The sequence below is a fragment of the Pezoporus occidentalis genome, unplaced genomic scaffold (genome assembly GCF_034315485.1).
Source record: "Pezoporus occidentalis ecotype Australia unplaced genomic scaffold, CSIRO_AGI_Poc_V1 ctg211, whole genome shotgun sequence".
Taxonomy (NCBI): domain Eukaryota; kingdom Metazoa; phylum Chordata; class Aves; order Psittaciformes; family Psittacidae; genus Pezoporus; species Pezoporus occidentalis.
The window spans coordinates 28,375-52,523 of NW_026913976.1; the positions used below are offsets into that span (position 1 = coordinate 28,375).

Genomic DNA, 24,149 nt, shown 5'->3' on the forward strand with positions numbered 1-24,149 from the left:
TGTCAAGGTAGAGAGCATCCACTGCTCTCCCCTGGTTTACCCAGCCAGTCGTTCCATCATAGAAGGCATTAGGTTGGCATAGATTGGTCAAGCATGATTTCCCCATGGTAAATCCTTGTTGACTACTCCTAATAACCTTCTTTTCCTCTACATGCTTAGAGATGATATCCAGGATGAGCTGTTCTATCACCTTCCCAGGGATGGAGGTGAGGCTGACGGGCTTGTAGTTTCCTAAGTACTCCTTTCCCTTTTTGAAGACTGAAGTGACACTGGCTTTCCTCCAGTCCTCAAGTACCTCTCCTGTTCTCCATGACCTTTCAAAGGTAATGGAGAGTGGCTTAGCAATAACATCTACCAGCTCCATCAGCAATCATGGGTGCGTCCCATTAGGGCGCATGGATTTGTGGGTATCAGGTTTGCCTAAATGATCTCTAATTCAAACTTTGACCAAGGGAAAGTTTTCCTTTCTCCAGACTTTCTTGTCTTCAGGGTCTGGAATTCCTGAGGGCTGGCCTTGGCAGTAAAGACTGAAGCAAAGAAGGTGTTCACTAACTCTGCTTTCTCTGTATCCTTTGTCAGCAGGGTACCAATCTCGTGCAGCAGCACTCCCACATTCTCCCTAGTCTTCCTTTTGCTACCATTGTACTTGAAGATTCCCTTGTGAGGTTTAATTCCAAATGGACCTTAGCCTGTGTAGTTACATTCCTGCATTGTCTCACAACATTCTTGTATTCCTCCCAAGACTGATGGACAGTTCAGTCAGTAGGCACTTGTTTTCCCAAATGATCTGAAATCTACTTAATTCTTACCTAATTAAGGAGCACAATCAGTAGGACTTAAATTTCATGGTCTTTCCAATATGAGGTTAAAAATGCCTGAACAGTCAGGGTCTGCTAGCTTTGTCTGCAACAACTTACTAATTACAGCTACATTCTCAGCAGAATGGGATGACAAGATGAATGTGGTTTTATAACAGTCAGTACAAACAGGAAACTTAAGGAAGTGTAACAACCAACATTTTTTTTTATTAGAGGGACAATGGCCAAGCCATTCAGGAGGAATTAATTCTCAGGATTTGGCTACAGAAGAGCAGTACAATCTCGTTGCCATCCCTATGCCCAGCTGTGGGGTTGTTTTCAGAAGAGCTTTCAGCAGATGCCTTCTATCCTTTAGTCTTTGAAGCTGTGTTTCCTCTAGTGGCATTAAGAGGAGCATCAATTCTGTCTTGCTGGCTGATCTTGGTCCATAGTAGGGGCAGGGGGAAGGAGGAGACTGTAGGGTGTTACCAACTCACATGAAGAAACACTGACTTGTCTTCATCTGCCTAGTAGCCTAGGACTTTTGTGTACCACAGGTTCTTTATTTTTTCCACCAGCTGTTCAGCCAGTATACTGAGTTTAGTTGTTTCTCTGATGAGGAAGTTCCTGCAGGAGATGACAGTATATGTGGTAAGATACACAAATACATGATGTTAATTATCACACTGCCTGTCACTGAGAGTGCAAACTTTTGTCAGCAGTCCTAGAGGGGTTTTCCTCAGAATACAGGACTAGGCAGTATGTGTTTGCCATGAGTTACATAAAACTATCTCTAGGGTCATCGTGCTTTTGCTTTTGTGAGGAAACTAGTTCCCCTTCTTTGAGGAATATGCATTCACAGCTAGAGTAAATTCTGTGATTTACACTGACAGCAATGTTTCCCGGCGCCCTCCCAGGGGGACTGATCCCCCACCAGACAGTGGCCCCCTCCCTCACAACCCATGTATGAAGCTCAGTAGTTCCTACCTGCACAAGCATTGCCATGTTCAGTGTGCATCCCTGCGAAGAGCTTGCACTTTCACATGAAACCGTATTGTCCCACTCCACCTTCCAGCACCCCACTCCCATTGTGGTCACACGAGGTTGCTGATTCATTTACCATTGGGTCTCCCCATATAGATACATGATTAATCTATTCTTTGTCCCACTGCTTTCTCTCCCTATTTATCCATGGCTATTGAAGTGTTAGTTTCCATACCTGGTCACAACAACCGCTGGAGTCTGGGCAGCATCTGCCAAGAGCTGACCAACTTTAGGGGACATCTTGTTCACAGCTTCATAGATGTAAGCTGCAATTGCATCAGGGATGACCAACCAGTCACGACGGTCTTTCTCAAAGATAGACTTTGAATGCACTTCTGAGAAACAGGAAGCAGAAAAACATGAGGCTTCTCCAGCCACTTGTGTCTCTGATATCTTACCCCCAAGCACAATGGGAAAAGACTTGAATTCTGAAGTTCAGGCCTCCCCCAGTATTTGCTCTCACAGCATCCATCAGCATCTTATTACTAGGTCATAGGCCTTACATAGCCTTGCACCAGGTATGGACAATTTTCATGCCAGACCCTTGCCAACTTGTTTCACACTGCCAAGCACTGTACATTTATGGTCTTGAACTGTGCTATTGGGCTTGAGTCCTACTTCATGGATGGGTTAGACTTCTCTAAAGCAAGTGAGCACCCTTAGAGCTGAGCCTTGTCTCAGGCAGACAGAAAAGCTTTTTAGACTCACCAGGGAGAGTTGTGCTAAGGAGCAGAATCAGAGCTATCACCAATGCCCTGGATTGCAGCATGATTTGCAGTAGCAGTCCTGCTCTCTACACCAAGAGACCTGCTGGAATCAGCATACAATATTTTGTTTGTTTTCAGAGAAATAAAGCATTACAAGTTAAACACCAGCTTTTTGCTATAAACCTAACCAATAAATGAAAAAGAGAACAGGAAAGATCACGGTGCATTTCCTCTGAAGAAGCGAGGGGAAGATAATATAAAAATGAAAGCATCCTTTTATTGTATAATCGCAAATGTCCACAATGAATGATAGCTTTCAGAGCTCCGAGAAATAGGTGCCAGTTCAAGCTGCTTTTTTTATACAAGAGCTAATATGCCTTGTTTCAGCACATGAGCAAAACACGAAAACTGGCAGAGGTCAGAATTGAGTTACTCCACACATAAGTACAACTGAAAAAAATCACAAAAAGGGATTTATTCGTTTGTGGTTTCTTATTTATTTATTTTTAAATTTGGTAAATTGCTCTAAAGAACATTGTGCCAGTGAGTGCATCACATACAATGATCATCTTAGTGACCCAGTGATCTGACTATTTTGTCTTGCTGTAGTTGAGGAGAGACCCAACAACCCAACTAGGTTCTCTTGTCTTTTCCACACTGAGATTAAGGAAGCAGATAGGAGGCAGAAGAAGTTCTCAAAAGGGAATAGTAAGTGCAAACTTTAGCTCCTTTATTTTATTAAAACAGTCAGAATTGGAGGAACTCTTGAAAATTGGTACCTGGTACATTAAAAAGCTGGCATTACATCTAAACAAGCGTGTCAAAAATACTGCCCTTAAAAACTTGTTTAGAAGTTAAAGTTTATACCGTGAGTTAGAAGGCTGGATCAGTCAGAGCAACATGAAGGAAACATTGCAGTGTTAGGAATTGCAACGGCAAAAAAGGCTACAAGTTTATTACATGTGACTGCTTTGCTAAATCCTGTGCCAGGTAGCTGCAAGTCAATGCTCCTTCTTCTCCTGCAGTATGGAAATTTGCTTCCATTTTTGATTTCCTTCTACATACACATTACCTCCAAAAGCTACCACTCCATTCACTAAACATTTGTTGAAAGCAGCAGTTGATCCATTACCAGCCTTCCTTGATTTTTAATCCTAGAGTCAGTGTTTCCCTCTGTAGACAAAAGATACGAATTTGTTTCCCAAGAGCATAAACAGTTGATCTTACCTGCTTTAGAGCCTGCAGTCCCTGTTTTGAAGGCAGCTAAGAAAAGGTTATGTATCTTCCAACACTGAAACTCTGCAATCCCTATCATTGGCTTGACCATCCTATGAGCGTCTTATGGAGCATCCATCACTCAGCTTCAGTCCAGGCCACCACAAGCACTCCCACCCTCCTCCATTTCAGCAGTATCCTTGGCTATGTAGCGTGAGAAAAGGCCCACGCTCTGGCTTGCAATAAAAAATAAGGCAAAATTGGGGCAAGATAGAAGACCACCTCCACTCACTTCTCTATATCCTAAATACAACTGTCACAAAGTCAATAGCACCCAGATCAAAGTTCCACTCTTACCTGTCCTGCTTTCTCTCTTTGTCAGGCTGAAGCTGAGGTAGATGCTCACCTGAGACACTGTCATTTATGCCGAGCTAATATAGCCATAGCAGGGGGTCAAAGGTCCTGCTTTGTTTTCCCATTTGCTCTTCTGCAAACATATCCAACTCAGTGGGACAGGCAAGAAGCTGTGGAGGACTCTGGACCTGTTTTTGAGATTTGGTAATGGTCAGTCTGACCTGAGCCTAAGAGACATGGAAGGCAGCTCCTGGGTCACTGAGTCCCCTACTTTTGCAGTCAACCATGTCATAGAGGCCCCTTTCATAAGCTGACCAAATTCCATGTTAATAATAGCTAGAGCTGGGCTCAATTTTCCTCACACTGTTTCTACGGAAAGGCTTGTGCCCTAACCACACTGCTCTGACAGTTGGAACTTACTTGTGGCTAGTCCAACAAATGCATTGACCGAACAGTGCACAGGGGTAAGTATGCACCCAACTCACATTTCTTTTATTTATTTATTTATTTTCCTCATGCACAAGTCTTTTTGCACGCACCACCAAGCCGGACACACATCTGAGCCAGCTATCAAAACCTACGAGGGGGGGCATCTAGCTCCAGGGCCCCTAGCTCAAGAAAGACATGGGCCTATTACAGTGAGTCCAGAGGGCCACAAAAAAAATATCAGAGGGCTGGAGGGGCTCCTGTTTTATGAAGAAAGGCTTAAAAAATTGGTTTTACTTATCCTGGAGAAGGGAAGGCTCCACGGAAACCTTAAGGCAGCCTTTCAATAGAGGGGGAATATAAGAAAGACAAAGGCTTTTTACCAAGGCCTTAGTGACAGGACAAGGGGAGGTAGTTTTAAACTGAAAGAGGGTAGATTTAATCCAATATAAAGAAGAGTTCTTTATGATAAGGATAGTGAGACACTGGAACAGGTTGCCCAATAACCCTGTTATTGAAAGTGTTCAAGTGTCAGATTGGATGGGGCTTTGAGCTACCTGATCTAGTCAAAGACACCCCTGCCCAAGGCAGGGGCAGAATGGATGAAATGATCACTAGAAGTCGCTTACAACCCAAACCATTCTATGATAGCTTCTCCCCAGGCTCCCTGGTCCCGGTTAGAAAGTGGCTGCATTGCCACTGTAGGACATGTTTTTCCATAGCTCAAGTTCCAAGTGCCCGTTGGCGTTTCGGTCTGGCTGACCATCTGTATTTGGCACGTGTAACCACTGAGCAGTAGGGGGAAGAGACAGAAAGGCTCCAACACTGAGTCCAATAGGGTAGTAGCTAAGGGGAGTGGGGAGGACATGAGGCATAAATTAAGCCTACCATGTGAGACCAAACAGACCTCCATTCTTATGTTAGCCATTTACTTACTAGGTCACTGTCACATGTGGAAAGTGTGAAAAGCTCAACCAGCATCTTCATTTATCAATCAATCAAAATTTCTAGAAGACTTTTCTTCTCATGGAGTTCAGACTACTTTACCACCAAACAGTAAGTGTTCTTGTTTTACAGACATGGCAACCAAGTCAGCGATTGTTACAGCTGGTCACATCATTAGAGGGCTGCCAATGGTTCCCCAGCCATTTTTCCATTCTCTTGGTATTTATTCAAACTACATTCTTTCTTAGAAAAACAAAGAAAAAAGTATCCCAAAACAAGAACAACAACAAAATCCCCCATACAATCAAACCATTCTGCATTTTTGTTCTAAAAATCACAGAAAATTCTTACCAACATATAACAAGGTTAATTCCAGAAATAAGAACAGATAATTTTCAGTTCTACTTACGGTGCAAGCAGTAGAAAGCAATTTATGGTCTAGGAAGAACACACAAGAGCAACTAGTTGAAAGTTCTCTTGTATTTTAATTATGCATTTGACAGTCATTGAAAAGAATCTACACACTTACCATATGCTTTTATAGATGGAATAATATTCAGAAGACCAGCACAAGGCACATTATAGGCATTAAACTTAGCAGAAATAGCAAGAAGCAGTCACTACTTGTGGAGGTTAATTTAATACAACCTCAAGTGTCATCTCTCTCCTGTGTCAGGTCGACAAATGGAAGGCACTAAGCATATTAAGTGGGTGTTTTAAACTGATGTGCTGCTGGAGGTAGTAACACAAAGGGGGCTTAGCTACCCTATGTAGTAATACGTACCACTGAAGAGCTTTGCATTGTGGTTGGTATCACACGAGGTAACTTCCCCCAACCTGAAGTTAGCCTAACCTTAGCTAGTGCTATCACGAATACAGTCCCAGAGATAGCAACTGGGCTTTTCAGCACTTTCTACTGCCAAACAGGCACTTGCCAAGACCAGATCAATGATTACACAAGAAGCAGCCCCTGCCCTCCATTCCTGGAACGGCATTCCAGAATGATAGTGGGTTCTGCAAATAAGCAAGAAAGCCAGATATTGCAAGTCCTTTCTTAATCAAATTAAAATTACGTGATTTTTTCTCTCTCTTATGATTCTCTGGTCTGAGGTGGAAAACAGCTGACAAGGAGAGGCACGGCCATCCTTATCTGCCCATGTGGCATGGTTACTTAATCATTACATACTCATTTTAAATTAGGGCAACTCCAGTGGCCATCAAGGCACTTTTATCTGAGACAGAAAATTCATTCTTGGGGGTAAGGTATATCCCTTTAAGTGCATGACAGGAAGATTAAAAGTCTAGAATGGCAATAACTCCCATATGTGAAACATACTAATTTTTAATTTCCCACTTTTCTGTCTGTTGCAGTTGTAAAGCACGAATACATACATTTCCTTTGTCGCTATTTCATGCCTACTAACCGGTGTTTTACAAACCGCAGTGGGTCTGTGTAAACCCATGTAAACCAGTAAACCTGGTACCATTTCTGCTTCCTTGCTGCATAACCTAATCTACTTCTAACACAATTTAAGAAGGTAAGACTGAGATACAATCAATTTTCCCTGAAGAGGTTTGTTTAATGTTTCTATAAACATGAACAAGGTGACTGAAGGGGATCTCCAGTAGGATAAAGAAAAAACTCTTCAGACCTCACCCAGCACAAATTAAGTTCACACGATCTCCAACTGGTCACCCTAACTCAATGATGGCGACTAGAGGAACAAATAAAGATGGAGGGCTCCTTCACAGCATTTTGGATAAAAGCACAACCTCTACAGTTAGTGTGCTCATTCTACAGGAAGCTTCAACAGCTTCTACTGTTACACAGAGTCATCTGGGTTTTCTTTTCAAGAGTCTTCTTGCTGTGTGAGGGAGTTCTTGCTCTTGGGAAAACTTGGTGGATATATGTTGGCTTATACACAACTGAATGCTAAGGAAAGCGAACACATCTTGGAATCTCACTTGATGTCTCAATACCCTCTTCTCTTGATGGAGAGCGGGGCAGCCCTTCCCTGAAACCTGGACATTTGGGATGGATTGAGATTACAGGAAGCTGTTCTGCATGATGCATGGCCCTATTGGAAGCACAAGGAGAGAGTCAAATTCCAAACCACCAGTTTAGCTTCCAAGGGTAGAATTTGCAGGGCCCTGGGTATCTGCTAAAAGTTGACACATGGCAATGCTAAAGTCATAACAGAATGCTAGTTTTGGGAGGAGGAGTCCATATTATTTTCTGTCATTCCATCACCATAAACTCCTCCTAACTAATAAAAATACTAGCACATCATAGAAGACAGGGCGCATAAAGTCCTCAGGATGTCATTAAATAAGAACAAAAGTGATTGACAGGCAGTGGCTGAGAACCAGATTCAAGAGTGATACTGGCTTTGCAAGTCTTAATACTTAATGCAATACTTAATTCCATGTATTTCAGATGTAACTCATGGGTCAGTTACATTATTCATAGTTTGGGTTTAATGGAGACAAGGACTACACTTAATACAGCCTTCCTTTCTTGAATTCAGACTTAGGAGTTTCCACTCATTTTTATTTGTGCTAGCCATCAACTGTTGATGAACAGCCCCTCTGTCTTCAAAAGTAAGCCTCTGGTTCTGAAACAAAGTCAGCCAGAGAAGCTAGTGGGTCCTCCTGTTTTACCTCCATACACACAATTAGATATAAGCACTGTCAGCCAAGAAACTGTAGGAAAATGAGCATTCTTTGTAGTGGCCTTTGATCAAGCAGTAACTGCATCAGAGCATTCAGGCAGGAGCATTTGCTCCAAGCATGATGCTTCCCATCACTGTCCAAAGAAAATTAAAAAAGGAAGTGGGCAAAGTGAAAACCTCTCCCTGTCAGTCTTCCAGGGGAAAGTATAAGCACATCAGTAATTAGGACATTAAAGACCACACAGTAGCAAGTGTCCTATGTGGCACTGGATGGGAAATAAGCTAGGAAATGCAGTCACTGATAACGGCCAATCTCTAGTGCCTCTGGGTTACAAAATAATGCACAAGATGCTCCAAAAGCTCCCTGACAACAGTTGAGTCTCTGGAATCTTAAGAAGTGCCTTTGGCAAACCAGTTTCCTGTGGAAGCAGCCAGCAGCCAGAGAGCCTCTCCTTTTCCAGCACGTTTTAAATGAAAACAGTGGATGAATCACATCAAGGATAAATGACAAGTTCTTCTCCTTCACAGCTGGTCTTAAGAGTATAAAGAAATTCTCCATTCTATTTGAGAGGTGAGAGATGAGAAATCCCTGCAGTCTAGCTACACATCAGATGCACAACATATGTGGAGCTGGTTAAAGTGTCAGGGTAAGGATCAAGGATATTAATAAAAAAGGTGACCGTAAAACATTTTCAGAGCCCTTTATACCACCCCATGTATATGATACATGGCACAGAGAGCAAAGGGAGAATATAAAATGCATGGAAGAGTACACGGCTTAGGCAAGATACACCCACCAAAGCCATGCTTCCTAGAGTTGAAGAAAATTCCCTCCACAGCGTGAGGGACAGTAGTCAGTACTGAGCAAGCTCAGCTCCTGTAGAGATGGCCAGACCTTGGTCAATTTAGCCCTTGAAGTTTACAACTAAATTCAAGCCCGGTTTAAAGGCCAGAATAAGTGACTTTTAAGGCCCTAAGGTGTAAACTTAATGTAGGACAGGTTGTTTCAGTCAGTGTAAGGCAGATAAGCTGCAGACATGCTAGTGAGCCCTTATTAAGGCAGTCAAGCATCCTTCCAACTCGGTGATCCTTGTGTTTGGGAGAGAAAAGGAAGCAACTGCCCCAGCTATGCTGAGCAGCCCAGCAGAAGCACCAAACATTACATATTCTGAAGCACAACAGAGGACCTCACAAAGGAGATGCTGTGCCTTTCTACACCAAACTCCCAGGGGACTGGATCAGGTGACCTTTGGAGGCCTCTTCTAACCTAAATTATTCTATTCATTAATTCTAATCATTGTAGCTCTTCTCCAGTAACCAGTGTGCAAAGGACCAGCATTCTATGGAGTGGGCTCCTTGCAGTGTCAGGGCACCTAACAAAGACTCTCTTTAAAGACTGGGGATATACCATTTACTGAAAAATACCTGCTGTTTCCAACAGACCATGGCCCATTGCAAACCTAAGTTTCCAAATCACAGGGAGAACAAAAATGGGTTATGTTTTGCTTTCCTGGGCACTAGACGAAGATCCTTTGGAGCCGTAAGTCTGAGGGAAAGCTGCTTTATCTGTTTTTTTTGGGTTTTTTGCTGGTTGTCTGTTCAATCAAGAGCAGCACCCCAACCTACAGAGTAGAAGGATCTAAGGAGTCCGGTGAGAATCTTAGTTCTTTCATTACTGGCATTAAATGACTATGCTTCTTCCACTGTGGGAACTTCCTCTGTCCTGCAAGAGAAAAGAAAAGGTTCAGGAACAAGGAAGGATGAATGGAAGTATTATGTTTTTCTACCCGCTCTGATCACCATAACAAACCCATTCATATACATACACATCCGAGCTGGGACTAGAACTGCAATTCCTTCCAAAACTCAGAAGGGAAAATGGTAATGTGCAAAATACAGCCTTCTGAGAAGACTCCCACCAGGTGAAATTCTGCATATATGTGATAAAGGACACTTAACATTTTTTTCATTTTAAAACCCCTTAATTTTTAAAGGCGGAATACACTGTCTAACTTAGAGACTAGTAATTGGATATGAAGCTTCTCACACTTAGGTTGCTACCTGAAATCTAGTTCCAGTGTAAACTGACAATATGAGTTGTGAAAAATAGCTGTTCAGTGCCCATATAATTCATGCTCAGCTCTCAGGAGCCATCCTCTTCCACCTGGCTTGGAGGATGGCATATTTCTCACCACTACAGTCTCTCATGATCTTAAAGCCTGTATCATGTAGCTTCACGCCTCTTACCTGGACACTTTCCCATATGAACCATCTTAGAAATATCACCAACATACTACAGAAATTAAATACTGGAGATACAGGAGATAATAGGAGAATCATGCAAATATTAGAAGACATCAGAAATAAACCAACACCAGAGAGGGTTGTAGAGGATACTCAGTATTGCTGCCTACTTGGAAGTGCTTTCTCCCCCCGAGAGTGCCAGAACAGCTATTCTAACACCAATGCATACATAGAGCCCCAAGTGACTGTAGGTGGGGACAGGAGTGAGAGTGTATAACATGTCACATAGTGTGGGACGTGATAAGGGACCTGCTTTGACTGCTTACTTTGCCCCTAAACATGCTATAGCCATACAACACGTCTCTTTGTAGGCAAGCTGCGCAGGGCACCCAGTGCTCCTTACCCTCTGTTTGAAAAGCCAACAGGCTGCAGAAAGTAACATTCACTTTTACTCCCCAAAACCCATCTCTTCCCTTAGACGAGAAAGTGAAAAGGCAGCTGACTCACCGAGCGTGGCCCTGCACTGCCTTTGTGCTTCTTGTCCTGACCTGGGATGATTTCTAAGGAGCGGTAACTGGGGGGTTTATCTTCTGGCCATTCCCGAGACCGGGACCGCTGCTTGCGGTTTGTCACCGGGACATGAACTTGCTCTTCTGAGGAGCTCCATGACCCTTGGCGAGAGGGAGGAGAGTAGCTGTGCCGCCGCTGACCTGAGCCATTGCTTCTGCTGGTGTGGTGCTGGTAGTCTCGCCTCCCTGTGGGCTCCTGCCTCCCACCACGGTGATGGCCGGAGCGCTCCTTGGCCTCCTCCGGATAGAAACTGCAGCTGCTGCTGCTGCCCCTGCCCCTGTCAGCCTGGCGTGGGGGTGACGCATCCCGTCTGGAGTGTGGGGGCCTGCCATTGTAGCCATCTCTCTGCCTCTGTGGATGGTCCTCTTGCTGCCTGTCCCAGGGCTCCCGGCTGTAGCTGGAATGAGAACCCCCACTGGAAGGCAAGGGCCACCTCCGGTTTTCCCTCTTGTCCTCTTCTGCATAGTCCCAGGTTCTGAGGGTACGGGCAGCTCTCTGTGGCCGTGAAGAGTTGCTGCTCCCATGGGTGGAGATATGATCTGTGAGAGGTGGCATGATCTCAGAGCCCAGGGAGGACAGCAGGCTGGGCTGCACAGCCTGCCACTGGTGGGAGGGTGGCTGGAGCTGTGACACGTTAAGGTTTTGGATTTCAGACTCCAGATAGTCCAAAACACCCTTGTTAGCGGAAAGCTGAGCTTGCGGCTGCACCAGTGGAAGACTGTTCTGCAGAGACACATCTAAGGATAAAAGCACAGAAGCACAGAGAAAGTCAAGGGGAAACAATAATCATGATCCTGGCTGAGTCCCTTTTGAGCCTCTCTTCTCCTGCTCCTCCTCAATGCAAGAGCTGCACAAGTTTCAGGCACTACAACCAGCACATCCAGACCACACAAGGTAAGGTGCAAAGAATAGTACTAGTAAGCTGCAGCATGATCTGTCTCTTGGGCAGCAAAGGTAAGAAATCAGTCATACAGCACACCTGTCCTCATCTGCACAAAGCCACAGCTAATGTGACGGGTTGGTAATAGTCCTGCTCTGAGGAAGAGGTAGGCCCAGATGACCTTAGAGGTCCCTTCTAGCCAACATCTGTAAAAAGCTGACTTGAAACAAATTTAAGGGAAACTTAAGCACAGGAGATTCAAGGCCTGTGGAAAACACCGGCTAAGAAACTGCCAAGGAATGTACTCGCCCATTTTCTGCTAGCATGGACTTCCTTAAGAAGACTCAGTGTATTCTGTCTTAAATCATGGTAGCTCAGTCACCAGATCTCCTTAAGAAAAACTGGTGCCCTAACTAGGAAAAATGGTAACTGTATAATTAATTACTGGACTAAAAAAGTATATACTCAGACATCTTGAATCTAATATTTAAGATGTTTGCAAATTATTTCTTCAAACAACAGTTAAGACTCATCAGACACAAAGGAAATCTGTGAGTGCTGTATCATGATCAAAAACTTAATTTTAGATGAAAAATATTTTACATTTATCTGAGAAGTTGTTATTTTAAAATCCCATATTTTCCTTGGTGATTAAATAATATTACTGGCAATAAGTTATTTTATTACTTATTTCTCTGGGACTTCAGAGACTCTGTCTTCCCTCCTCTATTAAAGTTACAAATACACAAATACAAGTGATTCTGGGGCAGAACAACTGGAAAATTCTGCCTGGCTTATTAAAGAGTTCTTCATTTTTTGCTGCATGCTGGCTAGGTCTATTGCACAGAAGGCAGTTTGCCCTTAATCATTTAAAGACTAGACATTTGATAAGAACTCAAACAAACTGCACCTCACTTGTCATGTCAATTTTGGCTATAAGGAGTTGACCGTGACCAGTACAACAGAACAAAGAAACGGTACCCTCCTCTACCACATGAAGCAAGATAAGCTGGGTATATTTACCCTGCAGTCACTAGGGTGTAGCACAGATACAGTTTAGTTAGCATTAAACTACTTCACCAAGCACTGAGCCTAGCAAGACACCCAGGCAAGTCTATAGTACACTCAGATGTAGCAGAGCTGTCATGCTAGGACACACAGTCATGCTAGGAACATCTCTTGTAATAGACTAAAGATTCACTGCTGAACCTCCCCCAAAAGTTACCTGTTTCTCACCCCAATTTGCCTCTGAAATGACACCTACGGTCTCACCTCGTTGCAGTAGAGGGTTCAGCTGGTAAGAAGAAAGTTGCGAGTTCCTGTCGCCACCTCTGTAGAACATGTTGGGTGATATCCAAGGTGCAAGTGCCTGAGCCTGCTTCATGATCCTGTACCGTTCCAGTGCTGTAAATGAAGAAGAAGAAAGCTTACAGTAGCTGTCCAGAGAGCACAGCTTGCAGATCACACACCATTTTGCATAAAGACTGTAGACTTTGGATGTGATCAGATATAGGAAATTCATAGAATGAAAAGCTCTTTCCACCCCACAAAGGTAAAGTAGAGTACAGGGAATGCCAATACAAAGTTGTACAGCTTCAAAAAGATACATAAAACAGAAGAAAAGGGTTACCACCTGACATTCAGGGTACAATTCCAGCAATTGGGGACAAATGGCACTATGATTAAAGTACGCAGCACATAACCAAAGGCAAGACTTCCACCTGCCCTGTCATTATGAGTACAGTTTTGGAAAGGCAGGAAATAATGTTTCATACAGCAAGGCTATAGTTTTCTCTCTCTTAAAACTCTTTCAGCTCATCATTGGTCCTTTCCCCTTTTGGCTTTGATTTAAGCTAAACACGATCTTTGTTTTGCCACCTTCATGTAGGCTCTGCCCAGATCATACTTTCCACACCATACTCCATCATTTCTTCTCTGTTCCGCAAACAGGGCACTCAGACATGCACTGTCCAGCTTCTCCCTTTTCAGTCTTTCAACCATTCTTGTCTCTTTCTGTAGTTTACCTCAGCATGACTGCTAAAATTATGAAGGTATGGTCAAACCGGTGAACAAACTGAGTTTCCTGTTCTCAACATCAATGGCCAGTGTGCCAAATGACCAAACTCAGTGGAAATTTGTCTCCCTCAGATTGCCCACTAGTGCTAACTGCAGACCCCTACTCGTGGGGTCAGGCTCCAATTCCACTTCGCTTTTTGCAGCATTTCCATCTCACCTCCTCTACAGACAACCTCACCTTCCCTGTCTTCGCTTACTGCTGCTTCTTTTTTGGGAATACCTAAAAACATCTTACAGAAACTTACTTCTAGCATGGACAATCAAAACTTAAGTTTCTGAGCAAGAAAATTCTACAAGTCCCAGGCTTTGCGAAGCCTGACTCTACATGGTTTGTCTGTCATTACCGGGTGAAGGTTTTCTGCAACAGAGCTTTTGGGCTTTTGCAAGATTTCTTTTATATGCCTCCTCTGGAGTTTTAGAAGTGGCAGGCTTTTACTGCAGTCTCTTCTCTGGTCAGGCAGGACCAGAACATTCCTGGCTATTCAGTTCAGCAGACAGATAGGAGCGTAACTGCCTTTGAGACTTTTACCCCTCTGATAAATCTGGCTGATGAAATTAAAAGCTACTGGAAGGAAAGAGATAGGGGACAGACAGACAGGTTGACTGCATAAGCCTTGCTTCCTTGAGAAACCAGGCTACAGCTAAGCTCCAGTTAATTCTATCCCTTGGGTTCAACTGCAGCAGGCAGCATTTAGCCTGCACGCTCTTTGGGCCTGAGCTCTTCATTTCAGGTAGCACTCCAGTTATTAAAAATGTCCTCCTTTAGCTGGTTCACTGAATACAGAGCACCTCTTGTAGCAAAACAGTGACCAACCATGCCCCTCAACACATCCTTCCCTTTTCCCACAGTTCATGCAGCTCCACTTCATTCTCCACTTCAAAATCTCCTTCTCTCCCCAGCCTGGCTCCAACCAGAGTGAATTGCAAAGCTGGAAATTTTGGGGGGTTTAATCTTAATACTTTGATTTTTCTTCAAAGATGTGTGGCCTTAAGTAGCAGATTTCAAGCATTTTATGTCAAATTTGTATTGTTATTTTTTTCTTCCCCATGGGATTTCCCTCCAGTTTTGGTTTCAAACTTAGAGGAAGAGAGAAAGAGGAAAACAAAAAAGGATAAAAAGAAGGAAAAGGCCTTATCTCTTTCTCTTCTGTTCCTCCAGTTATCAGCTTGAGAATGTCCTAGAACCTGCTGACCACAGTCTTTGCCCAAGGAGTAAAAGGCTCAGCAACTGTGGGCAAATCTACTTCAGGGTTCCCCTCTTTAGGGTATGAAGACAGTCACTACAACCAAAGTCATCCTGTCCCTGTAATTCTCTGATCTCTTCCTACAGCTGGACAAGTGCAGTACTACCCTCAGACCTCCTTCACTACCTTCATCCTTTCTTCCTTCCACAGATACTTTGCCTTCCAGTTTGAACTGATATATACTCTCATTCCTACCTGAAAAACGGAAGTTACAGATCTCTTTTTTAAAGTGCACATATTTATCTGTGGAAAGTCAGATTCACCTGAATTCCAAAACTGACACTTATAAATTGATACCTATACCTACCTACTGCTGTAAGACTTCGGCAAAATGTCATGTTGTTCCCTCCACTTACTCCCCGCTGAGAGAGGTTGCTCTTCACCTTTGACAGACTTTATAGCTGCTGGACCATTTATCCAATTATATAAAAAAAAAGTCAATGTTTTCCAACCTAGTCAGACCCAGGTGCAAGTATACCCTATTTTGCATCAATTCATTAGTGGAAGAAGTCCACAGTAGAAAAGAAACTAATAGAACAGAAGGAGGTCATACCCTGGTCATTTACCCTGGTGAGCTTTTCTCAGAGCTTTCCATGGGAAATGTTTAGTATTTCTGTACACCAATTCCGAATTACCCAGACAATGCACTTGTCTTATTGCTAGGTTCAAAACCATGTTCGTTAATGACCTGACTTAAACCACCCAGAATTATACTGCCTCGATGGCATGAATGACTGTTCAGCAGATCCAGGCTACCCTCTAGTGGCCAGTAACTGGGAAGAAATCACCCGTACCTGGCTCGCACTATAACTCATGAGACTTTCTTTAGGATTTCTGCCTTCTCTTCAGCTGTATGGAACTGTTATTCCTCAGGAACCCCTGTATCAATCTTTCTTGGGTGACTTGCAAAAAAGTAAGTCAAAAGCAGGATGAAGTGAAGGTGCACTAGAGGAGGGGTGCAGGCACGAGGATCCCTTGCAAACCAGATAAAGATGGCAGGCAGCTGGAATAAAAATTAAAGCCAAAGAATCCAGCAGTCAGTCAAGCAGACTGGACTCATCTGTACTTTACTCATGAGCAGGAAACCGCATAAGAATCCCTCCTACCTATCCTCAACAGGAGAGACGAAAGACAACAGAAGCAGTCTGGAGTACGCTATCATCTCCTACAGCACAGAAAACCAAAAAGGAGCCCGCACATATTCTGAATCCCTTTTTTGATGAGAACTAGAAGTCTGAAGATACGTGTCTTTCATCTCCATCACTTCTCTCTCCCTTCATAGCGACTAATTTTTCTGTCAAATTTCCATAGCCTCAACACTACGCATTTCACTCGACAGCCTGCAGAGCCCCCAGAAAGTGTTTTGATTTGTTTTTAGCAATAAGAGGGATGCTCTGTTTGCTTTTTGCAAAGGCTAAGCAAATTAAGCTTAAATCTAAAACTGTCACAACGTATAAACACCCAAGGTACAGCAATTAGCTCTTTTGCAGGTAAAAGGAAATCAGAAACAGAGCTCCTTGTTCATAAATCCCCTTCTTGTAGCATCTGGGGAAGAACCTGGTTATTTCAGTGATAAATAAATGTATTTTTTGCAATTTGTTGCTCTCAGTTTGTGTAAGCTGCAGAGGGGCTAGTCTGCTTTGTGTTGCTGCTAAGTGTCAGTTACAGGAACACAGAGGTTCTATGACCTTAGCAGCCAAAATTAAAATGGTGGCCTTATTAAGAGAACAGGGTCTTGCTGCAGAATCTTTATTACTGCTAAAAATGACACATGAGAAAGTTTCTCTTGACCCTCAGAATTCATTTGCAAATGCATTTGCACCAAGAGAGACCATCTTTCTCCTTTCTTTCTCCTCACTTCCTTCCCCAAATAAAACCAAACAAAACCTTTTTCTTGTGGAAGGAGCAGCTCTGAAATAGCATTCAAATAGAAAATTCAACTTTTCACGTAAAGTCCTCTCAGAGCAACACACCTGTAGGTTAGGCCTGTTTGAAGAGTAACACCACAGCATTTGCTTGTCCTCCTCACATGCACAGGCATATGAGCCACAAGACAAGGAAGAAAAGTCCTGAGCTACTTGTACAAGGGAGCTGATGGTGCCCTGGATGAAATGAGGTAAGTTAGAGGGAAGGTGTGAGTGAGGAGCAACTTCTTAAAGTAGGACACAGAGTAGCAAGATGGGCTCCATGTATCCTAGCTCCCGTCCTCTAAACTCAGATAAGCTGGTCGTAGTGGTCACATTGCCAAAGAAATATCACAGTCTATATGGACACTGAACTGGAGGGAGAAAGTGGACCTCAGCAAGATCCCAGTCAAGCTTTTGTCTTGACAGAAACTGTGAATGGACACACATTTGCTGGAACCTCACCTTCCTCATTACAGCAGCACCGGGTAGGGCAGCAGACACACGGGATGTGGCAGCAGCAATATTGGGGGCAGCACTGGCACCAGCATACTCCAATCAGCAGAAGGAGGAGAAGGCCACCGAGAACGATGAGGATTACTGTGAGCCAGTCTGTGGGAAAAACAGAGAGAGAAAGAGGATGCTCATGTACCTGGGCATAGCAAATTATTCAGCACCTCTCCTCTGCTGGAGACATCTTGGGATGGGGAGGAAGAGAATAGGAGATATCTACCACCCAGGCAGAAAAACACAGGCACTTACGGAGAACAATCAGCTTAACTTCTTTGTCCATATCACCCGAGGTATCTCCTGGAGCTTCCACAGTGCAGTAGTACACGCCATGGTCCCACCACATGACCTCACTGATGACAAGGTCTGCCCCTGTGGGAGAGGGACTGAGAGATCAGTAGGCTGTTTGGCACTGACAGACACTACTTTCAGGCCTCACTTTAAGAGGGCTTTCTGCCTGCAGGTGACATACAGTACTGCATCTCCCCTCTTCCCAAGCGTAGACATCACCTTCAAACAATCCCATTTGAGTCCATTAAGAACTCCTGTAAACAGCATTAACTGCTAGTCCCTTTTTTCTTTGTGTTGCTGGAAGGCAAACACTACTTAGAAGTGGGACTAGTTCTCTGTGGAGTGAAATAACCAGCATGCTGCTGGATGATGGATGCTAAGATAACTGGCTGCTGCCAACTGCCAGCCCTAGGTTTTGGAACACAAATCACTGTCCTCTGTTAGGCCAGCCAACCCAGTAACTCTTCTGGCAGGAGTAACAGGTATTGTTCCAGGGACAGCCCAGGGCATATAATACACCTGGACAATTATGCAGTACTTCATAAAAGTAACTGTTTTCTAGCCTTTGAGCTCCTTAGCTTACTTCTGTGTTCTTCAGCAAAATGCTCAGGTATCCTCATCTCAGCCTTCGCTTGTAGTGCTTCCAACACCCTCAGGCCAGCCCTTCATAGCTCTTATTCCACTGCCACCTCACAGAATGTGTAAGCTACAGATGACATCAGCCCTGATTATGCTTCTCTTCACTTAACAGGCCCAGATACTGGATAGTTACTGAGTTTGCTGCCTGCCTGGAGGTGAAGTCACTTACGGTTCTGAATGGTGATTTTTCGTTGCTGATAGTCAACACCCAGCACAGGTTCCTTCTGCCCATATTTCTGGATGACAATGCGCACCTCTCGCTGGCTGTCATTGCAGTCAGTAGATGGGTCCTGGTGAAGATTTAAACCAGCCTGGTATGCTATAAACACACATCAAGTAAGATGCCAAAAGTTATTTCAAAGGACCAATTTCTATCCCCTTGAAAAGTAGAGAAAACTCCTGCATGCATATGTGCATTTGCTTTGGTTTAGTAAAAGCAAGCATGGTTTCAGACCAGCAAAGAAAAGTTGCTTTGAAGTACTCAAAAGCAGAGAGAGGTACAGCCACTGGAACAACAGCTTTCGAGAATACAGGAGCTGCAGAAGAGATGCCTCCCTTACTCACAACTGAAAGAACAACAGTAGAAAGAAGCTAATGGTGGTAGGCTGGAGGGCAGCTCCCAGTATGAAGATAAACTGCAAGGAAAAAAGTCCTAAGACTCCCAGGAGTACTGGAACTAAAACAAAAGTGTGATTATTTACCAAACAAAATCTCCAGACATACACAAACTGCTGTAGGGATTGTCTCCCTTTCCCTGCTGTATCCCATTAGATGTTGCGGAGCTCATAAAGACAGAAAAGAATCCATCATCTGACTCCAGCTAAGGATTATGCATAGAGACACCTAACAATGGAGGACCATGGGCATTTTTTGTGCAATACTCCTACGGCAGACTCACAATATAAACTAACATTGAAATTCCAGGTATTTGGGAGCTGAGATTTGTGGAGACAACTGATACAGTCAGCCCTGTCTGTAAAGGGCTTGAAATGAAAAGACGAGAAGACAAACCTTGTCAAAGGCTCCTCCATTGCTATATCTCCAACGGATCAGGAAGAACAGACCCAACTAAGCAAACACTGTGACCCTCATGCTTTCTGTCCCTGCTGGAGGCTATTAGCTTAAGCGTGGGCCCAAAGCACTCACATTATCCTGGGATCAGGAAAGCCAGGGACCCACCTGCTTGCGGACTAGGCTGCAGAGCACTACACAAACCATCCAGACTGCATAAAGGAGAGTTTGGGCACCAAGACACCAAACAAGTCCAGGCTCCCCACTCTGACCTCATTCTTAAGTGTGCCATTAATCTAAGGTTGGCCAGCTTAAACAGACTGCAGGGTTTATAAAAAATAGTTTTCCTTCAGTTGGAAGGGACCTACAATGGTCATCTAAGTCCAACTGCTTGACCACTTCAGGGCTGATCAAAAGTTAAAGCATATTATTAAGGGCATTGTCCAAAAGTCTTTTAAACAGTGGCAGGCTTGGGACATTCACCACCTCTCTAGGAAGCCAAAGAAATATTTCCTAATGTTAAGCCTGAACCTCCCCTGACACAGCTTTTGAACCATTCCCACACATCCTATCACTGGATACCAGGGAGAAGAGCTCAGCGCCTCCCTCTCCAACTTCTCTGCCCAGGAAGCTGCAAAGAGCAGTAAGGTTGCCCCTCAGACTCCTTTTGTCTGAACTAGACAAACCTGAAGTCCTCAGCTGTTCCTCATAGGACATGCTTTCCAGCCCTTTCACCAGCTTTGTTGCCATCCTCTGGTTGCATTCAAGTATCTTAACATTTTTCTTAAACCGTGAATCCCAGAACTGCACACAATACTCAAGGTGAGGCCACACTAATGTTAAATACAGTGAGATCATAAACTCTTTTGACCGTCTGGTTATATGGAGTTTGACGCACCCCAGGATACAGTCTGCGTACCATCTTTCAAGAACCATCTTAAAAACTCCTGAATTAAGGCTGCACACACCAGAATGTCTGCACGTGAAAGTGCTGCCACCACTACTAAATGTTATGATTTAGAAGTCTTTCTGCCCTCCAAAATGCACGTTTCTTATACTTTCTAAAATCAGTAACATCTGGTCACTGGTATCTAGCTCCAACCATGGGGTCTGCCACGGAAAAATGAAGTCCACTTGCTGCAGGACCCTTGCTTTGAAACATGCTGAAGCATGAGGCAGCTGGCAAGATTGACATGTGTCCAACACGGCTGAAACTCTCTGCCTCCTCTGACAAGGAGGACAAATACGCTGCTCTGGCTGGGATTTCTACATCATATCAGAAAGCCTTAACATTGCAAAGGAAATCACAGACATTTTTTCTTGGAGCACAGGGAAATACCACTACCTGACCTGGTTTGTGGGCAGGAAGAGGTCAAAAGCCTGTATTATCCAGGAAGTCTACCCTTCCCTTCCTGTCTGTTTGTAGCAGTACTCCTTGGAGGACAAACCTAACACTTACAGGCTGAGTAGTAGTCAAAGATGGGGTCTTTGCAGAAGGATTTGAAGCGCCAGGTCACCACCACATCTTGCAGCTGAGCTGAGGTGCTATAGTCACACTTGAGGATGACAGTGGCAAATAAGGTGGTATAACGCTCAGCATCCTGCACTGTCACCAGGAGGGAGAGGCAACCTGCAAATGAGAACACAGAAGGCGGTCAGCTGGCAAGAACAGACCTTACATCACAGTTTTCACTGCACCAGACCAACAATCAAAGTATATCTCCCTCGGCGTCATCCGGGACCTGCAGCTATGGACCTCATCAGTTTCTCTGGTGAAGCCATCCAGAGTTACAAACCCTGGTTAGAATGTGAGTCCAATCTTTCCCTGGCAGAAGGCAGCTTGAGCCAGCTGCATTGTCCTTCCTTATGGACTAAATTATTCTCTCCAAAGCAACTATTAACAGCCAGTATGTAGCACATGAGCCTGTACTCTCCTTCTGCAGGAGGAAAACTGTCCCTCCAAGCTGAGGAAGATCATTCATTGGGCCCAGAAACACACAGGATGGGATTGCTTTGGCTTGTCAGCCTAACAGAAAAGTTCTGCAGTGCCATCCTTTCATAAAAGTACCAAATAAATTTTATCACGGTCTTGCTAAGACAGTCATCAGAATGTGACCAGGAATAAGACAATACAACTTTTGGGCCGTAACATCAGTTAATCTGTTTTCTACTAGTTCAGAACAGCACATTCAAGCAGCTGCAACCACTGAAGAAAGTTGTACAAAGTTTCTCGTAAGCTATGCTTTATTTTAGCCACACTCAGAGACACCTCTATCTTATTTAAACTTTGATAATACAGTAAGTTGCGCTCGTTGTTAACAATAGCGAAGTTATCACCAGCTGCCTTTGATAAGTGAATACAAACAATGTGGAGCAAATGTGTGATGCCCTCTCTGGAATATACCCAGGAGAACAGTGGGGGGTTGCAGTGCTATGCTAGTTGCTTCTTAACTGGGGAACACAGCAGCAGGAAAGGAGGGAAGGAAATGGAGATGCTTGGAAGGTACCAACTGAAAGGGTCTCCATGAACCAACACTTGGGATTTTGTTGCTATTCAAAGATTTTCCCTCTATTCCATGTTTCAGGATGAGAGCAAGAGAACAAGGAAGTATGTAATAACCTCTGGATTGCAACTGCAAGCATCATTCTTTCAGTGTCCTCTTAGGCTGCACCTCCGCAGTACATTCCAGGCTCACCCAGTTTCCACCTGGTGGAAAACATGCTGCAGAGGTGCAACACTGATGCCACAAGTAAGTCTGCAGTAGGATGTTGTGAATGCAGTACTTGCTCAGGTTTTGGTTTGAAATGGGCAGCTGGTCAGCCAACTCAAAAGCACAGGCAGAGTGAACTCATTTGCCTTAAAAATACCACATAAACAGAGAGGACCAGAGTAAACTCTGAGTCCAAGGCTTTCCTGAGAAATAAAATATACATGCTAGAAGTACTAGCAGCCATACAAACCTCTAAAACCCCAAAGGATCTCTAGTTTTTCACAATGCTGTAGCAAAGTTCCATACTAGTAATGGGTGTTTACAGTTGCTCTTATTTAAGAGCACTGTGCTTCAACAGATCTTGTTTCAGCTTTCATTGTGAAATAGCTGACCCACAGGATCTTACTGTGGGAAACCACAAGAAGTCAATCCAAAAATCAAACTCTCAACCTGGCAAAACCCTGATCTCCTTGTCAGTCAAATTAATTTCCATATGAATTCTATCTGACCTGTTGAGGCTCATGTAAACATAACAGGTTATCCATGGATTTCCTACAGCAGCATCCTTCCAGCAAAAATAAAATACTCAAAATCACTATATGCTTTTCACTTACAGAAACCTGTTCTGAAAAAGAAACAGAGTTGAAAGATTAAGTTCCTTATTTTCTAAAGAGGTTTAAAACCTACTGTTCCCACCGGAGGACAGTCTGATGTCAATGCACGTCTGATGTTTCATACCAACCTCCTCCAAGAAAACTAAAAAGTTGTGGCATTAAGGCTGGTTTCTAAATTTGGACTGCATTACTCCACCAGATGCTGCTATCCTGGCTGGAAAGAGCAAACCTGGACACTACCAACCTTGAAAGTTACAGCTATCTCAGGCCTATGGCTTTGCATTGAAGACACTAATCTTCAGAGCCAGTGAAGCCAAATTTTAGCCAGAACATCATGAGGAACACAGCTGTCAGGAAAGACAATCAACAAGTACACCTACGTACTTCTTTGCCTCTGTTACTGGTTTTCTGTGAAAAACTCAACGTTGGTTTTGGTTTTAAAGCTAACTTTTAGTTTTAAATCTAAATCACCAGCAAAGACCCAGGCATCCAAGAAGCAAACCGACCATTTTATTTCCTACAGATCAGAAGCAGTTGGGCAACCTGCAAAGCTTGCCAGAAAGGATTCTGCTTGCCGAAGGCCGCCTGTGGACACGAAGGTGAGCTCCTGCTCTCCGTACATGTACCTAGCAGCTACGGCAGCACTGCAGCCACACCAGATGCCCATAGAGGCTGAGGTGGGCGCTTGTGACAAGCCAGAGGGGAACCCCTCCGTGTTTGCCTCTTGTGCTCAGGTCCAAACCACGCTGGCCGCACACAAAGCGACACCGGAGGCTGCCAGGAAGCAGGCGGCCACTTCCTCCTAGGACAACAGGTAGCCGCACCTCTGGGGTAACGAAACTCCTCTCCGGAGGGCTTTTGTACTGAGCTCGGGAGAACCCCGCTCCTCCGCCCGGCAGCGTAGTTCACCATGGGGGAAACAACGCCCGCCCGGACCAGGCTGCCCCTTTCCCTCACGGCGGGGCCGCCATCCCTCCCCACCACGTTAACCCCGGGCAAAACCCGAGGGCGCCTTCCGGTCCGCGGTGCCACAGGCGTGCCCCAGGGCGGGTGGGTGCCCGAAGGGTGCCGTGACTCCGCCGCCACTCTGGCCCCACTCACCGGCCGGCAGCCAGGCCAGCAGCAGCGCCCACCGGCAGCGCCCGCGCGGGGACATGTCGCGGCCTCCTCCGCCCGCGCCCACAGGCCCTCCCCTTCCCGTGGCACCTGTCCCAGGGCAGGGCGTTGCCGCCGGCTGCAGTCCCCTCCCTCCGCGGCCCCTCAGTGGCCGCCCGCCCGCCTCTCACCGACACCTG

The 24,149-nt window shown here is 44.6% G+C and overlaps 2 protein-coding genes across 5 annotated transcripts; both read right to left on the reverse strand.

Moving 5' to 3' along the window:
- Positions 1 to 994: 994 nt before the first annotated feature.
- On the reverse strand, positions 995 to 4,271 carry LOC134164101 (apovitellenin-1). 4 transcript variants are annotated; one of them, XM_062619530.1, is made up of 4 exons: positions 4,121 to 4,271; positions 2,550 to 2,648; positions 2,017 to 2,176; positions 995 to 1,424 (listed from the first exon to the last, which is right to left on the reverse strand). In XM_062619530.1, the coding sequence occupies exons 2-4, from the start codon at positions 2,608 to 2,610 to the stop codon at positions 1,325 to 1,327; spliced, it is 321 nt and encodes a 106-aa protein (XP_062475514.1). In that variant the 5' UTR covers positions 2,611 to 2,648; positions 4,121 to 4,271; the 3' UTR covers positions 995 to 1,324. The 4 variants fall into 4 exon arrangements, with proteins under 4 accessions (XP_062475514.1, XP_062475513.1, XP_062475516.1 ...); XM_062619529.1 differs by having other exon boundaries at positions 2,550 to 2,651; positions 4,121 to 4,264; XM_062619532.1 differs by lacking the exon at positions 4,121 to 4,271 and adding an exon at positions 3,776 to 3,797 and having other exon boundaries at positions 2,550 to 2,651.
- Positions 4,272 to 5,691: 1,420 nt separating this feature from the next.
- ILDR1 (immunoglobulin like domain containing receptor 1) lies at positions 5,692 to 24,025 on the reverse strand. Its single transcript, XM_062619512.1, has 8 exons — positions 23,956 to 24,025; positions 20,989 to 21,159; positions 18,688 to 18,837; positions 17,841 to 17,960; positions 17,544 to 17,690; positions 13,127 to 13,258; positions 10,912 to 11,711; positions 5,692 to 9,883 (listed from the first exon to the last, which is right to left on the reverse strand). Exons 1-8 carry the CDS (start codon positions 24,008 to 24,010, stop codon positions 9,842 to 9,844), a joined length of 1,617 nt encoding a protein of 538 aa, XP_062475496.1. The 5' UTR covers positions 24,011 to 24,025; the 3' UTR covers positions 5,692 to 9,841.
- Positions 24,026 to 24,149: the final 124 nt, after the last annotated feature.